Genomic DNA, 13,331 nt, shown 5'->3' with positions numbered 1-13,331 from the left:
GACACGTGGCTTGGCCTCAGGCCTTCCAGTTCTACAGGTGTAGCTCTTTCTGGTTGGCCGGGCTCCTCCATGCTCCTGCTGAAACCCCCGGGGGGCTCTGCCGTTCCAGCCAGACCAGATCCCCTCTTGGCCGTCCCCTCCCATTTGTCCTTCCAGCCCCGTCTCCTCTGGGTCCCTCCTGGCATCCTCAGCTCTGGGTCTGGATCCACTTGCTGCTGCCTGTACTTACACACACGGCAGGATCCTCCCTCCCCCCTTCTGCAGGTCCACATCATCTCCAGGCCCAGCTCCAGGGCCCCTCCTCCAGGAAGTCTTCCCTGACTGAGTTGGAGGGAATCTGTCTCTACCTCCCGGAACTCCCCCGCACATTGTCTGGCCTGTCCTCCAGCTTCCACCCACTCAGTCTTCTGAAGTGCGCACTTCTCCCCTGCTCCCTATGCGGGAGCTTCCTGCGCCTTTGGTTACCTCCTTTCTCCAGCCCCACATGGAAACCTCAGGGGAGAGGCCCAAAGTGTTCGTGGGGAAGTGAATTGAAGGAAGGAACTCAGAAGAGTGACTCTTGGTATTGTCAGGTACGGGCCAGCCTGCCCAATGTGAAAGAGTGTATCTTTTGTCGTTAGTGCCGCCCAGTCGATTCCGAGCCCCAGCGCCCCTGTGGACAGCAGAGCGGAATCCTGCTCGGTCTTTCTGCGCGATCCTCTCACCTAGCAGTGCCGTATCAGACAATGCTCTGCTGCTATTCACAGGGTTTTCATGGGCAGTCTTTCAGAAGTGGGTGGTCAGGTCCTTCTTCCTCGTCTGTCAGTCTGGAAGCGCCACTGAAACCTGTCCACCATGGGTGACACTGCTGGTATTTGAAATCCCAGTGGCACAGCTTTCAGCATCACAGCAACATACTGCTGCCACAGTAGGGCAACCAACAGACGGGAGGTGTGGTTCCCTGACCGGGAAACGAACCCGAGCCACAGCGCTAAGAGCACCGAGTCCTAACCACTGGACCACCAGGGCTGGCTGCAAGAGCCTCTTAGGAGTTAACAAGTGTGTTGTTTGCAGAAAGTTTATCTCTGAGTAGATTGAACAACTACCCCGCCCCCCCCCATTGTATTTAATATTTTGGTGCCCACAGCCTTTTTGCACATGTAGTGTGAAAATAATTTCCTCTGCCCCTATGTTTTTTACCATCCCGTAAGAGGGCTCCAAGTGAAAGGTGTCTGCTGCCCTGGAGGCCTCAGGGGCTGCCTGAGCAAGGTCATAGCACCCCAAAAGTGCCGTAAGTGGCCTTAGTTCCCTTCCACTTTTTGTAACACTCAAACCTAACTTCTAAACATTTCACCTCCTCTCTTTTTTACCTCAAATAATGTCTCCTGAGCCTTGAGACCTTCCTTAACAGTAAACCTGTTGAAATATTGACTATGTAAGAGTCGTTGTTTAAGCAGAACTTTTGGAAAATAGAAAAGTAGAAGAAAAAGTGGCATAATCCTATCACCCAGAGACAGCCAGTGTTAAGGTTATGACCTGATGCTGCCTTTTAGGTAAACGTTTGAATCATATAGTGATACAAAATGCCCTACTTTGCTTTTTGGTACTCAGTATTGTGACCCTAAAATTTCCCTGTGTTATAAAATCTCTTTGTAAACATCTACTTTTGATGAATATATAGTATTTTTCTGGTTAGAAAAGTAACCCAGGTTTACTGTAGAAATTTGGGAAACAACAGTAAACTGTAGTGAGAGTCGGCTGCTCACTGCCGTTCCCGTCATGCAGTTCTGACCAGTGTTAAGACTGCAGAGTGTAATTCTACGAGACCGTTTCCGCACAATGGAGATCATACTGTAACACCCATTTTGTACCTGGCTTTTTCCGCCTAATATCGTATCCCAGGCACGGTCCCCGTGATCTGAAGCGTTCCCCGCCAGCACCGTTTTAAGTGGCTGAGTGACATTCCATTGTCTGAAGGCATCATGATTCATTTAACTGGTCCCCGATCTTTATCTTATTCCCACTTTGAGGCTAAACAATGCCATGACGAACCTCGGCTCATAAAGCTTTGTCTGCATTTCACACAACTTCTCCGGGCTGGATTCTTAGATGTAGAAATATCTGCGCTTCTGCATCTTTTTGCGGGTCTCCAGGAATGCTGTCCCAGGGAAATGCAGTGGTTGACTGGCTGCAGAGCCTTTGGGGCGAAGCCTGCCTCTGCGGCCGCTGTCAACCTTTGTAAAGAAGGCTTGCTCCTGCAGCTCGCTGCTCCCAGTTGGAGCTGAGCCCATAGCACCCCTGTCCAGTCTTTCTGAGCACCTTATCTGGTGGATGATTTCCTTGTCTTTGTTCGCAGAGCAAGAGGAGGCAGAGCTGGAGGAGTTCCTGTGCCCCGTGCAAACGCCCCCCGGGCTCGTGGGCGTGGCTGCTGCCCTGCAGCCGGTCCCTGCCCAGTCCTCGGCCCTTCAGAACATTTCCCTCAAGCACCTGGGAACTGAAATACAGTAAGTGCCAGTGGGGCTGAGGGGCTGCCAGGCTGCAAGCAGCCCCTTCTCCGGAGCTCTGGGAGACCGGGCGATGCCCCTGCAGGGAGTGCGCCCGCCGAGGGCTTAGGGGCTTTACCTTGAATTCACTGCGTCCTTACTTGAAAATATTACATTCCTTGTTCTGGTTTTAAAAGTAGTGCTTGTTCTTTGTAGGAAATTAGAAACATCTAGAAAGGAGAAAATTTAAAAGTACCCCTAATGCTGTCACCCAGACAAGCATCCTCAGCATTTGGTGTATGGCTTCCCTCTGCATTCTCTGTAGATGTATATACACATTGAGATCACACTGAATGTAATGTGGCAATGGCCTGGCAGTGGCCTCGCAACGTCCACATGTGCCAGACGCATCAAATGGTTCACTTGTAACATGTGTAATTTATTGTACGTCAGTCGTATCTCATGTGTTTTTTTCATTTAGTAATGTATTTTCTATACAATTTCCCATTGGCAGGCTTTGTTAGAAATAGTTTAATAAGAAGGCAGCAGCCTAGCCTCGGCTTTGGAGCCGAATTGCCTGCATTTGTATCCTGGCTCCACCAGTCATGGGCTGTGCTGCCCTTGGCAGGCTGTTTGATTTCTCTGTACCTCACTTAAATTGTTAGTAAATGTCAATAAACCGTGCTTGCCTTGCAAGATTAGTGTGGGGGTTAATGGGTTAACGCGTGCAGACTGCTTCAGAGCTGTGCTCGCAGCCCGTAAGCACTTAATATCTGCTGCTACTGTTGCTCTAACCGAAGGAATGGAAGCTTTAGGAGTTCAACCCCAATCCTCACCCTGTTTGGGTGCTTATTTTCTGTGTGGAGTTGAGACAAACTGGGACCTCTTAGAAAGCAGAAGAGAGTGTTTGCTGGACTCGGGTTAGAGACCGCTGGCTCTGTGTAACTCAGGCGTAATGTTTCTCTGTCGGCTTCAGTGTTTGCATTTGCCTGGGTGACTAGGAGGGTAGTGACGCTGTTCCCAGGAGAGAAACAGGTTTCAGGGAAAAGGCGATGAGTGTCCTTTAGGGCCTACTGGCTGGAGGTAGAACTACCCGACAGGCATTTGGATGGAGGGGCCTGGAACTGGGGAGCGAGATCTGAGCTGGAGAGAGAGACTTACAGGGGCTGTGGGCATGGTTGAGGCCCCCAGGGTGAGCGCACAAGGAGGATGCCCTGCAGGGGATGTTCCCTCAGGGTTGCTGGAGGAAACTGGTGTATTGGGAGCCTGCCGTTGGGGAGAGGGGCCTGAGAAGTCCAGCCACCCCACCAGTGTACCAGGGCGGCCTCACGACTGTTAAGCCAGGTTCGTGCCTGACAAAGGCCACAGAGAGCAGAACAGAGAACATGCAGAGACCAAGAACGGGAGGAAGTTTCAGGAACAGTCTGTTACTTCCCTCCTGACACTTGTAACAACCCACAGAAAGTACAAGGCCGCGTTGCAACATGCCCTGGACTGCTGAGAGCCCCGGTAAGACCAGGGTTGCCCTCGTCTCCTGCACCCCCTTGCCCTGGCTGGTCTTGGAGCTTGCTGTTGTGTCTGCCATGAGCCCAGGTCATCCTCGGGGGGAAGGGAGGAGGGGAGCTTCCAGAGAGCACTGTGCTAGGTGCTTCATCGAGTGTCTGGACAAGCCTGTGAAATGGAGTCATAAGAGCTGGGTTCTCAGACCATGGAGTTAGAAGTCCAGGGCTGATGCTCAGCCCCACCACTTACTAGCTCTTCTGCTTAGCTACTTATCTTTTCTGAAAATCTCAGTTCTCCTCTCTGTAGAGTGGGTGATAATACTGCTTACTTCATTGGGCTGTTGTGAGGATTAACTGAGTTAGCTTAGAGCCTGGCTTCTGGAAGGGCCCAGTCGTTGTTTGTTGTGGATGTCGTTCATCCTTCCCGCTGCAGTTGAGGAAACCCAGGCTCAGAGAGGATAAATGGCTTGCCCATGATTATCCTTCCAAAACAAGTCTTTATGACCGCTACCCCCATGCTGGCCAGGCCTTTCAGACCTGGAGCTAAACCTACACAGGAAATGATCTATGAACTCCTCCAGGCTAGTCAGTTAGTTTATGAAATGGAGATGCCTCTTCCAAGCACAGTGGTTTGGTTGGGTGGTGGCCTCTCTCCATCCCCAGAGGAGATATGCACTAGGGCTTAGAAGGCCCTTTGGTGCCCTGAAGTTGGGGCTTCTGTGCCCTCCTACACCCCCAGGATGACTGCTTGTGAGCCCCTGGACATGTTGGGGAGGCTGCAGTTCCTGGGCATGGGGAAGTATGGGCAGCAGTGGTGGTCACCGCACCCGGCCAGGGCCTCCGGCTATAGGGATGTGCCCCTGGGTCGTCTCCGGCTCATGTGCCCTGTGGTTTGAGGGATGCACGTAACAGGGCTCAGCACCAGACCCAGCACAGAGTGATACTCAGTGCATAGTGCCCCTCATGATCATCGTTACTCTTTTTAATATGACCACCACCCTTTTATTTTTAGATGGAGAAAGGAAGAACTAGAACGAGAAAGTGACCAGCCCAAGGAGTGGGCTCCTCATAAGAGGACCTTAGTAATAACAGAGCAAAAGGAGTCGAAGACCAGATTTCAAGTTTGTGTGTTAGGAGTGCTGAGTTCTAATTTCTTCTCTGCTCTTAATTTAACTAATTAATTTTTCCCTCCATCAGTCAGCTGTACTTTCCAATAAAGTACAGTCTCATTCTTTCCTATTCAAGACTCAACTATACCAAAAAACTGAATTTTGTTCTAAAAATAAGGTTCAGATCAAATGATGGTTGTTTGCAAAGATCGACAGAATTGACAAACCTTTAGCTAGACAGACCAAGAAAAGACATAAGACTCAAATTACTAAAGTTAGGAACAAAAGAGGAGACATTACTACTGACGTTATAGAAATAAAAAGGATTTTAAAGGAACACTATGAACAATTCTATGTCAACAAATTAGATAACTTAGATGAAATGGACAAATTCCTGGAAAGACACAGATCACTGAAACTGACTCAAGAAGAAATAGAAAATCTGAATAGACCTGTAACAAGTAAAGAGATTGGATTAACTGCCCCCCCCCCCCCCACACACACACAACAACTAGGACCAGATAACATTACTGGTGAATTCTACCAAACATTTAAAGAAGAGTTAATGCCAGTTCTTCACAGATTCTTCCCAAAAAAAACAAGAGGAAGGGGGCAGCCTGGTGGCACAGGAATTGAGTTTGCACATTCCGCTTTGCTGGCCTGCCATTTGCCAGTTCAGATACCAGGTGCGGACATACACACTGCTTGTCAAGCCATGCTGTGGCAGGCGTCCCACATATAAAGTAGAGGAAGATGGGCGATGGGCACAGATGGTAGCTAAGGACCAATCTTCCTCAAAAAAAAAAAAAAAAAAGGAAAACGTCCCAATTCATTCTATAAGGCCAATATCATCCTGATACCAAAACCAAACAAAGCCCACACAAGAAAATATTTTTGAACACCCAGAGCCTTGACCTAGAATTTCTTAGTGTTAATTTTGCCAGCAGGCATGGTTTTTTTCTAACCTCTCTGTAGAGGGTATGGACCTCCAGGAGTCCCAGCTTTATGTAAGAATTTCAACTTTAACTCTACACTTTGCATGAGTCGAAAACCTTTTTTTCTTTCCTCCCTGGCAACCAGAGCTCTAAGTTTCTGGTATCAACAGTTAATCAACTTTTTGTTGTGAGCAGATCCCTTGTTCACATGAAAAAAAAAATTGTAACTATGGTGTAGTGATAGATATTAATTAGATTTATTGTGGTGATTATTTTGCAATATATACGTATATTGAATCAATAGGTTGTACACCTGAAACTAATATAATGTGTGTCAATTATATCTCAATTAAAAAAAAATAACAGTTCATCCCTGGACGAACTCATGTCCTGGTCAACTTTCACAATACTGCTGCAAGCAAACACTTCAGAATTCAGTGTCATATGATAAGCATTTCTTTCTCACGCCTCTGGTTCAGCTGATAGAGGCTGGGTTCACCTGCTCTTGACTCCAAGCTCTTGTGAGATCTAGGTCTCTCCACGTATTTCTCTCTTCCACGGACCAGCAGCTAGCTGAGGCATGTTCTTCAGGAGGGCAAGCCCTACTGCAAGCGCATTTTAAGCCTTGTTCACATCACATCTACTGACAGCCCTTGGGCCAAAGGGAGTCGTATGGCTGCACCCAAAGTCCAGAGGAAGAGGGGATGTCCTGGAGGTGGGGGGTGAGAGTGAACGTTTGCCGAACAGTGATGCAATCTGCACCTTCGTCTTCCTCTTTACTGCCCACTTGAGTTTCACCTCCTTTTTCCTATTTAGTCTCTAGGGATTTCCCTTCCCTTCTTGGGAATATTTTTAAAATATGTTGTCTTTATCTAGCAGCTCGGAGTTTGTGGAATAAGGGTTTTTCAGAGTAATTTGTCAACCATTTTGCTAGAAGTGTACGTTGCCCGTCACGATGATACAGCAGAGCCGGGACTCCATCACAGGTCTTCAGACTTTCGCATCCTCTTGTTTTTTGACCATGCTATTGCTGCCCTCTAAGTAAATGACCTCCTAGAGTCATGTTTTCAAACTGGTGACCATGACCACAGTAAGAAATACATTTTACTTTATGGCTCCGTGCATATATTTTTTTTTTCACAAAATATTTACCCTTTCTAAGTGGGGTGCATTCTGATATTTTCCATTCCTTTTTTTTTTTGAGGAAGATTGGCCCTGAGCTAACATCTGCTGCCAATCCTCCTCTTTTTGCTGAGGAAGACTGGCCCTGAGCTAACATCCATGCCCATCTTCCTCTACTTTATATGTGGGATGCCTGCCACAGCATGGCTTGACAAGCGGTGCCATGTCTGCACCAGGCATCTGAACCGGTGAACCCTGGGCCGTTGAAGTGGAACATGCGCACTTAACCACTGTGCCACCGGGCCAGCCCCTCCATTCCATTTTTTAAATGCTGGTCGTGATACTAAACTGATTTTACAATCTACCAATGGCTCACAACCTGCAGTTTGAAAAACGCTGACCTAGTGAACTCCTTTAATCATTTTCTCCTTTGTTGTTAAGTTTGGAATATGTCTACTTTTATCTCTTTGCAAAGGGAAAATACTCAATTGAACTGTCTTTTCATCCAACTCATTATGAATTTCTCTGGTCAGTGGTCGCAGGCCAGCCTGTGGGGCTCCCTAGTTCCCTCCTGCAAACCAAACACGTGTTGAGCCTGCACCCTGGGTACGTGCACCCCAGGGCCCGGTGCCCCAGGCATGCAGGTAGGTCAGTGCCCAGTTCTGCAAGAAATGACACCATTATGCAGCCCAGACAAGTACTTGGTCAAAGGGTGGCTCCTTCCTGAAGTGCGGTAAGCTCCTTGGAGGCTGTGAGATGGTCAGTGAAGGCTTCAGCGAGAGCACATCTGAGCAGGGAAAGAAAGAAGACAGGGATGCCAGGAGATGCTTGGACCTTTTCTCAGCAGAAGTAGGGAAGCACTCACAGGTTTTGAGCCAGGTAGTCACGAGACCAGATGAAGGTTTCCGAAAGTTAGTCTGGCAGATCCGCTCAGCATTCATTCAACACGAGTGTAGTAAGTCCCCCTACATTTCAGGCACTGCTCTAGGCCTTCAGAATATCTCGGTAAACAAAGCAGACAAAGCTCCTGCCTCGTGGGGTATATGCTCCAGCTGGGGGGGGGGGGGGGGGGGGGGGCGGTGAGTCAGGCTTATGTTTTTTATGAATCATATCGTGTGTGGGAGGTAGTCAGTCCACTGGAAAAATGCAAAGGAGGAGGGGCGGGATCAGGAGTGGCTTGAGTGGGACGCCTCCTTCAGGGGGCCTGGAGTCTGGCAGACTGATCAGGGCCTGACTGGGGGTGGGAACCTACGGCCCGAGCTCCAGCCCTGGCAGGGGGTGGGCAGAGGGGCAGCATGGCAGGGCTGTCAGCCTCATGCCCCTGCTTTCCTTTCAGAAACACGATGTACAACATCCGAGGCAACAGGCAGGCGCAAGGAGCAGGCCACGGACCTCCAGGGGAGGATTCTCCACCGAGCGGGGAGCCTTCGAGGGAGGAGCAGCCCTTGCCCCCTAACCCCAGTGCCCCAGGTGAGCCTCTGCCCAGGTCTGGGCTGCCTTCAGGGACCAACCGAGTGCCCTCTCTCCTCCCTGAAAACCAGCATTTGTGTGTCAAAGATGAAACTCTCCAGGTCACTCCTCCTGGGTTTCCATTGGTCTAGTGGCAATGATTATTTTTTTTTTTTGGTGGTAAAATATAGATAACATAAAATGTACTGTTTTAACCAATTTTAGGTGTGCAGTTTAGTGGCATTCAGTACATTCACATTCTTATGCGACCATCACCACCATCCATCTCCAGAACTCTTCATCTTCCCAAACTGAAACTCTCAGCAATGACTCTTGAAGTAATAAAGGAAAATATGTCTCACTTTTTCTTTCTTATTTTTTTTTTATTTATAAGGAAAGGATATAAAAATGCCATTCTGGGGTGATGAAAATCAGATCTGCCTGGGGAAGCAGAGCAAATGACCTTTAGGTCCCCACCCCAGCTATGACACAGCCCTTTATTATTTCTTTCACAAAATGTGAGTGACCCACACCATCGGGGGGTTGGCTTTTTTGAAATTGGCCATTGGTGCCCTTAAAATATATTCTGACTTAGAAATAGGTGGGAGAAAACTGGCTAAGGCAGCACTGTGAGGTCTTCTTGTGGCAGAGAGGACCCCTGGGCTGTGGAGAAGTGACACCCCTTTGGAGCCGTGCCTGGTGAGGCCCTGCAGATCACCAGGAAAAGTCCACGAGAAGATCAATGCTGCATCAACTCAGTACTGATAATGAAACTAGCACTTATCCGGAGCAGTTCCTTTGTGCCTAGGCTACCGTAAGCACTTTCTTTTTTGGTAACAGTTCTGTTAAGATATAATTCTCATGCCATACAATTCACCCATTTGAAGTATACAATTCGATGGCTTTCAGTTTATTCACAGAGTTGTGCCACCATCACAATCAACTTTAGGACGTTTTTATTACCCTAAAAAGAAACCCTGCATCCCTCAGCCTTCAGCCCCAATCCCCACCTCCCTCCAGCTCTAGGCAGCCTCTGACTGACCTTCTGTCTCCAGAGATCTGCCTGTTCTGGAGAGCTCACCTGGGTGGAATCTACGTACGTGGCCCTTTCTGACGAGCTTCTTTTCCTTAGCAGAACCTTTTCAAGTTTCATTGTGTGCACGAAACACTTTTTCTGCATTAACCTGTTTAATCCTTGCAACAACCCGCATGGTAGATACTGTCGTTATTCTCATTTAATAAATGGGGTAACTGGGGCATGGGAAAGTGGAGTGACTTGCTCGCGGCTGCACACTGAGGGACAAAACTAGGATTCAGGCTGGGCAGTCTGGCCCCATACTGCTGCCTGAAGCCTAGTTTTCTTTTTTTTTTTTTAAAGATTTTGCTTTTTCCTTTTTCTCCCCCAAATCCCCCCCGGTACATAGTTGTATATTCTTCGTTGTGGGTCCTTCTAGTTGTGGCATGTGGGATGCTGCCTCAGCGTGGTCTGATGAGCAGTGCCATGTCCGCACCCAGGATTCGAACCAACGAAACACTGGGCTGCCTGCAGCGGAGTGCGCTAACTTAACCACTCGGCCATGGGACCAGCCCCAAGCCTAGTTTTCTAAATCAGTGATCTTTCAAACTATGTCTTTATTGCCATGAAACCTTGACCCTGTGAACAAAATCTATTAGACAAAGCAGGTTAAAGCAGAGTTGAGGCTGAGGCAGGAGTCTGGGCATCCCTCAGCTCCTCGCACCCTCTTCCCCACCCAGTCAGCCCTGAGGCACCCCCTTGAAATCCTAGGGCACTGATTGAAAACCCGCTGTCTTAGGCCTTGTTTTCTCCAACTGTAAAATGGGCACAGTGATCCCTACCCTGCCTGCCCTCAAGGCTGGTGGACAATAGTGTCATCAGAGAGCAGAGGGCCACAGGGCGCCCCCTGCTCTCCTGGACCCGGGGCTGGAAAGAGACAGGCAGTGCATTCCTCTGAGCTCTGCTCTCCGCCTTGTACCCAGGCAACCGGATTTCTTTTAAGTCTGAAACAAGGCCATTCTGTTCTTGTGCCCTGCAAGGCCAGGGAGTTTCTGGTTCCTGTCACCTACTAGAGTAGTTCTTTAGAACTCTTAAAGACTGTTTGGCCAGCCCTCAGCCTGGTGCCCAGAAGAAAGATGCTGTCTTTCAGCTTGTCCTCCCAGCCCTGCCTGCCCCTCCCTGGGATCCCATACCACATCTCTATTTTTAACACCTTAGTCCCAAGAGGATTGAGGACAGTCTACTAAAATACATATCAGGGGAAAGTAAATGAGTAATTGGGGTTAGGAAATTAGATAAGATCCTACTGAGTAACTAAGGGTGGGCAGCCGATATGGCTCTGAGCTTCTCAGCAGCCAAGGCAAAGAGGGAAATGCTAGTGCTTAGATTATTTCCAGTGTCCAGCCTGAACACATATTTTCTTGGAAGACGCAAAGCTTTTTCTGGCTTTGAGGGCTGAGGGGATTTCTCCTGCTGGGGCCTCTCATAACAGCATGATGTGCATGTGCCATGTAAACGAGATTCTCAAATTCTCCTGACCATATAATCAGGCCATTAAATGTCCCTGGATGCAGACTGGTGGCAGAGCCCTGAAGTACAGGCTGGAGGCAGGGAAAGACAAGGTGGCTTGGATGAGCGACTCTCATGTTGGATTTGATTTAAGAATAAAATTTAGCAATGATCAGCAGATGTTTTCTGCAAGGAGCCAGATAGTAAATATTAGAGGTGTTGTGGGCCATACGGTCTCTGTTGCAAGTACTCAGTTCTGCACTTGTGGAGTGAAAGCAGCACAGACAATGCACACACAAGTGCACATGACTGTGTCCCAATAAAACTTTATTTACAAAAGCGGGTGGCGGGCCGGATGTCACCTGTGGTTGCTGACCCTGACTCTAGAGGAAACAAAAGGACCCTGCAGCCCTGAGGCAGTCAGCTGCTGGAAATGTCTCTGAACTTGGTGTGTAACAAGAATCAAAGAAGAGTTTGAATTACTCTCTGGGGCAAGAGTGCAGAGTAGACATTCCGTGCTCCCATCAACGGACAGATCTGTCTACTCTGAAAATCGCCCAGAGGGTGGAGGTGCGATCCTGACACAAGAAACAGGACGTCCTGCCAGGGCTTGTGCCTGAGGGCATGGCCACCGGCAGACACCAGCAGGGTAGTAGAGATGGCCCACATGGGCCCGACCCGAGAGAGGGGGACAGGCACCAGTCAGAGGATGGGCTGAGGGACCGGCCAGCACAGTGAAAATAACGTTTGTAGCATCCAGTGATTCTCTAAGTTTGATCCCTGGACAGGCTGCATCAGCATCATCTAGGACAGTTTCAGAAATGCAGATTCCGGCCCTGCCCCAGCCCATTGGATGAAAGGCTCTGGGAGTAGGTCCCACCATCTGCATTTTCCTGAGCCCCCCCGGGTGCTTCCGCTGCAGGTTCAAGTCTGAGAACTGCTAAGGCCGCTGGCGTAACCTCTGTTTCTCCTCTCGAGCAGGGGATGATCCAGCAGACTCTGCAAAGCCTGCCCCCAAGTCCTCTCTGACCGCCAATCTCATTCAGAAAGCCAAGCGCCAGAACAACACCTTCCCGCTCTTCGGCGAAGGACTCACACGGAACCGGACCTCCCAGGAGAAAGTGTTGGCCTTGGAGCAGCAGGTTCTGATACTCACCAAGGAGTTAAAGTCTCAGAAGGTGAGCTCTGGCCCCAGAGAGGCCCCAGGCTCCAGTGGACCCCTCTGGGCCTAGAGCCTTTGGACAAGCAAGACGTGACGCGTTAGCCCGCCGGGGCATAGGCCGGTCTGTGGTCCTTCAGGGCCGACTGCAGGGGGCTGGCAGTGCTGTGCTGTTGATTGCTCGGGACATGCTGTCGCTCACACTAGGTGACAGAAGGCCGCCAAGGGCTGGGTCTCTGGAGACCCACTTTAATAATCCTCTCGGACCCCTCCTGGAGGACTGTGTGTGGGCTGACCCCACACTCGAAGAGGGACAGTATTTAGAGGAGGGTGATCAGGACACAAGGTCCTGGGAGGGGCTGCCAAAGGAACTGCAGGATCTTTGACCAGGCAGCTGGTTCCTAGGTGTAGCTCTCTGAAGGACTGCCACAGGACAGAGCTGGCGGTCTCTGTGGTCCTGGGGCTGAGCCAGGCCAGCAGGGGACAGTGACAGAGAGGAAGATTTATGCTTGATAGAGAAGTTAATCACGGTAGTTAAAAAAGAGAGCTACATGATCATTGCAGAAAACAGATCACACACAGACACAGAGAGATTAAAATCATCCACAAGTCCTACAACCCAGGGAGTAACTCGTGTTCACATCCAGGGGGCACCTTATGAGGTAGTGAGGGTCACTCGGCAGGCAGGCAAGGGGCTGCAGCACTGGGCAGAAGGCTCTCTTTGACACAGTAAAAGTGATTAAATTAGCACAGTTTTTATCAAAAACCCCAAGGGTGGCTCCTCCAGTGGTGGGCCCCACTGAGGCCGCAGGCTCCTTTTCCTCTGTGAGGAAGGCCTGAGCTTTCGTGTTTGAGCTTTGGCTGCCTCGAGTCTCTGCGTTGTTTCCTGGCTCTTGCTCCTGGGGAGGTGGGGGGTGTACTGTATTTACTTTTGAATATTCTCCCCTTTGTACATGTCTTCTTTTCCTTTCTCTTCTGTTTTTGGAGAAGACAGTCCAGAAAAATGCCCTCCTTACCTAATTTTGCCCCTCCTCTGCCTTTCTTGCCCCTAAGCAGGTATGAACCAGCA

At 49.5% G+C, this 13,331-nt stretch overlaps 1 protein-coding gene across 7 annotated transcripts in view; it reads left to right on the top strand.

The window, feature by feature from the left end:
* The window catches only part of TBC1D2 (TBC1 domain family member 2), a 47,495-nt gene that overhangs the window by 7,847 nt on the left and 26,317 nt on the right, over nucleotides 1–13,331 (top strand). For 6 of the 7 annotated variants that reach the window (XR_006889669.1, XM_046669020.1, XM_046669059.1 and 3 more), the window contains 3 exons: nucleotides 2,336–2,483; nucleotides 8,467–8,600; nucleotides 12,082–12,281. Coding sequence is in view for 6 of the 7 variants with exons in the window: in XM_046669020.1 (XP_046524976.1) it covers nucleotides 2,336–2,483; nucleotides 8,467–8,600; nucleotides 12,082–12,281 (482 nt within the window). In the remaining variant the exon portion in view is untranslated. The remainder of the gene's footprint in view (nucleotides 1–2,335; nucleotides 2,484–8,466; nucleotides 8,601–12,081; nucleotides 12,282–13,331) is intronic. The other variant, XM_046669029.1, reaches the window with a different exon arrangement.

Source organism: Equus quagga, chromosome 1 (genome assembly GCF_021613505.1).
Source record: "Equus quagga isolate Etosha38 chromosome 1, UCLA_HA_Equagga_1.0, whole genome shotgun sequence".
In the NCBI taxonomy this organism is placed as follows: Eukaryota; Metazoa; Chordata; class Mammalia; order Perissodactyla; family Equidae; genus Equus; species Equus quagga.
This window is presented reverse-complemented; position numbering and strand designations above follow the sequence as displayed.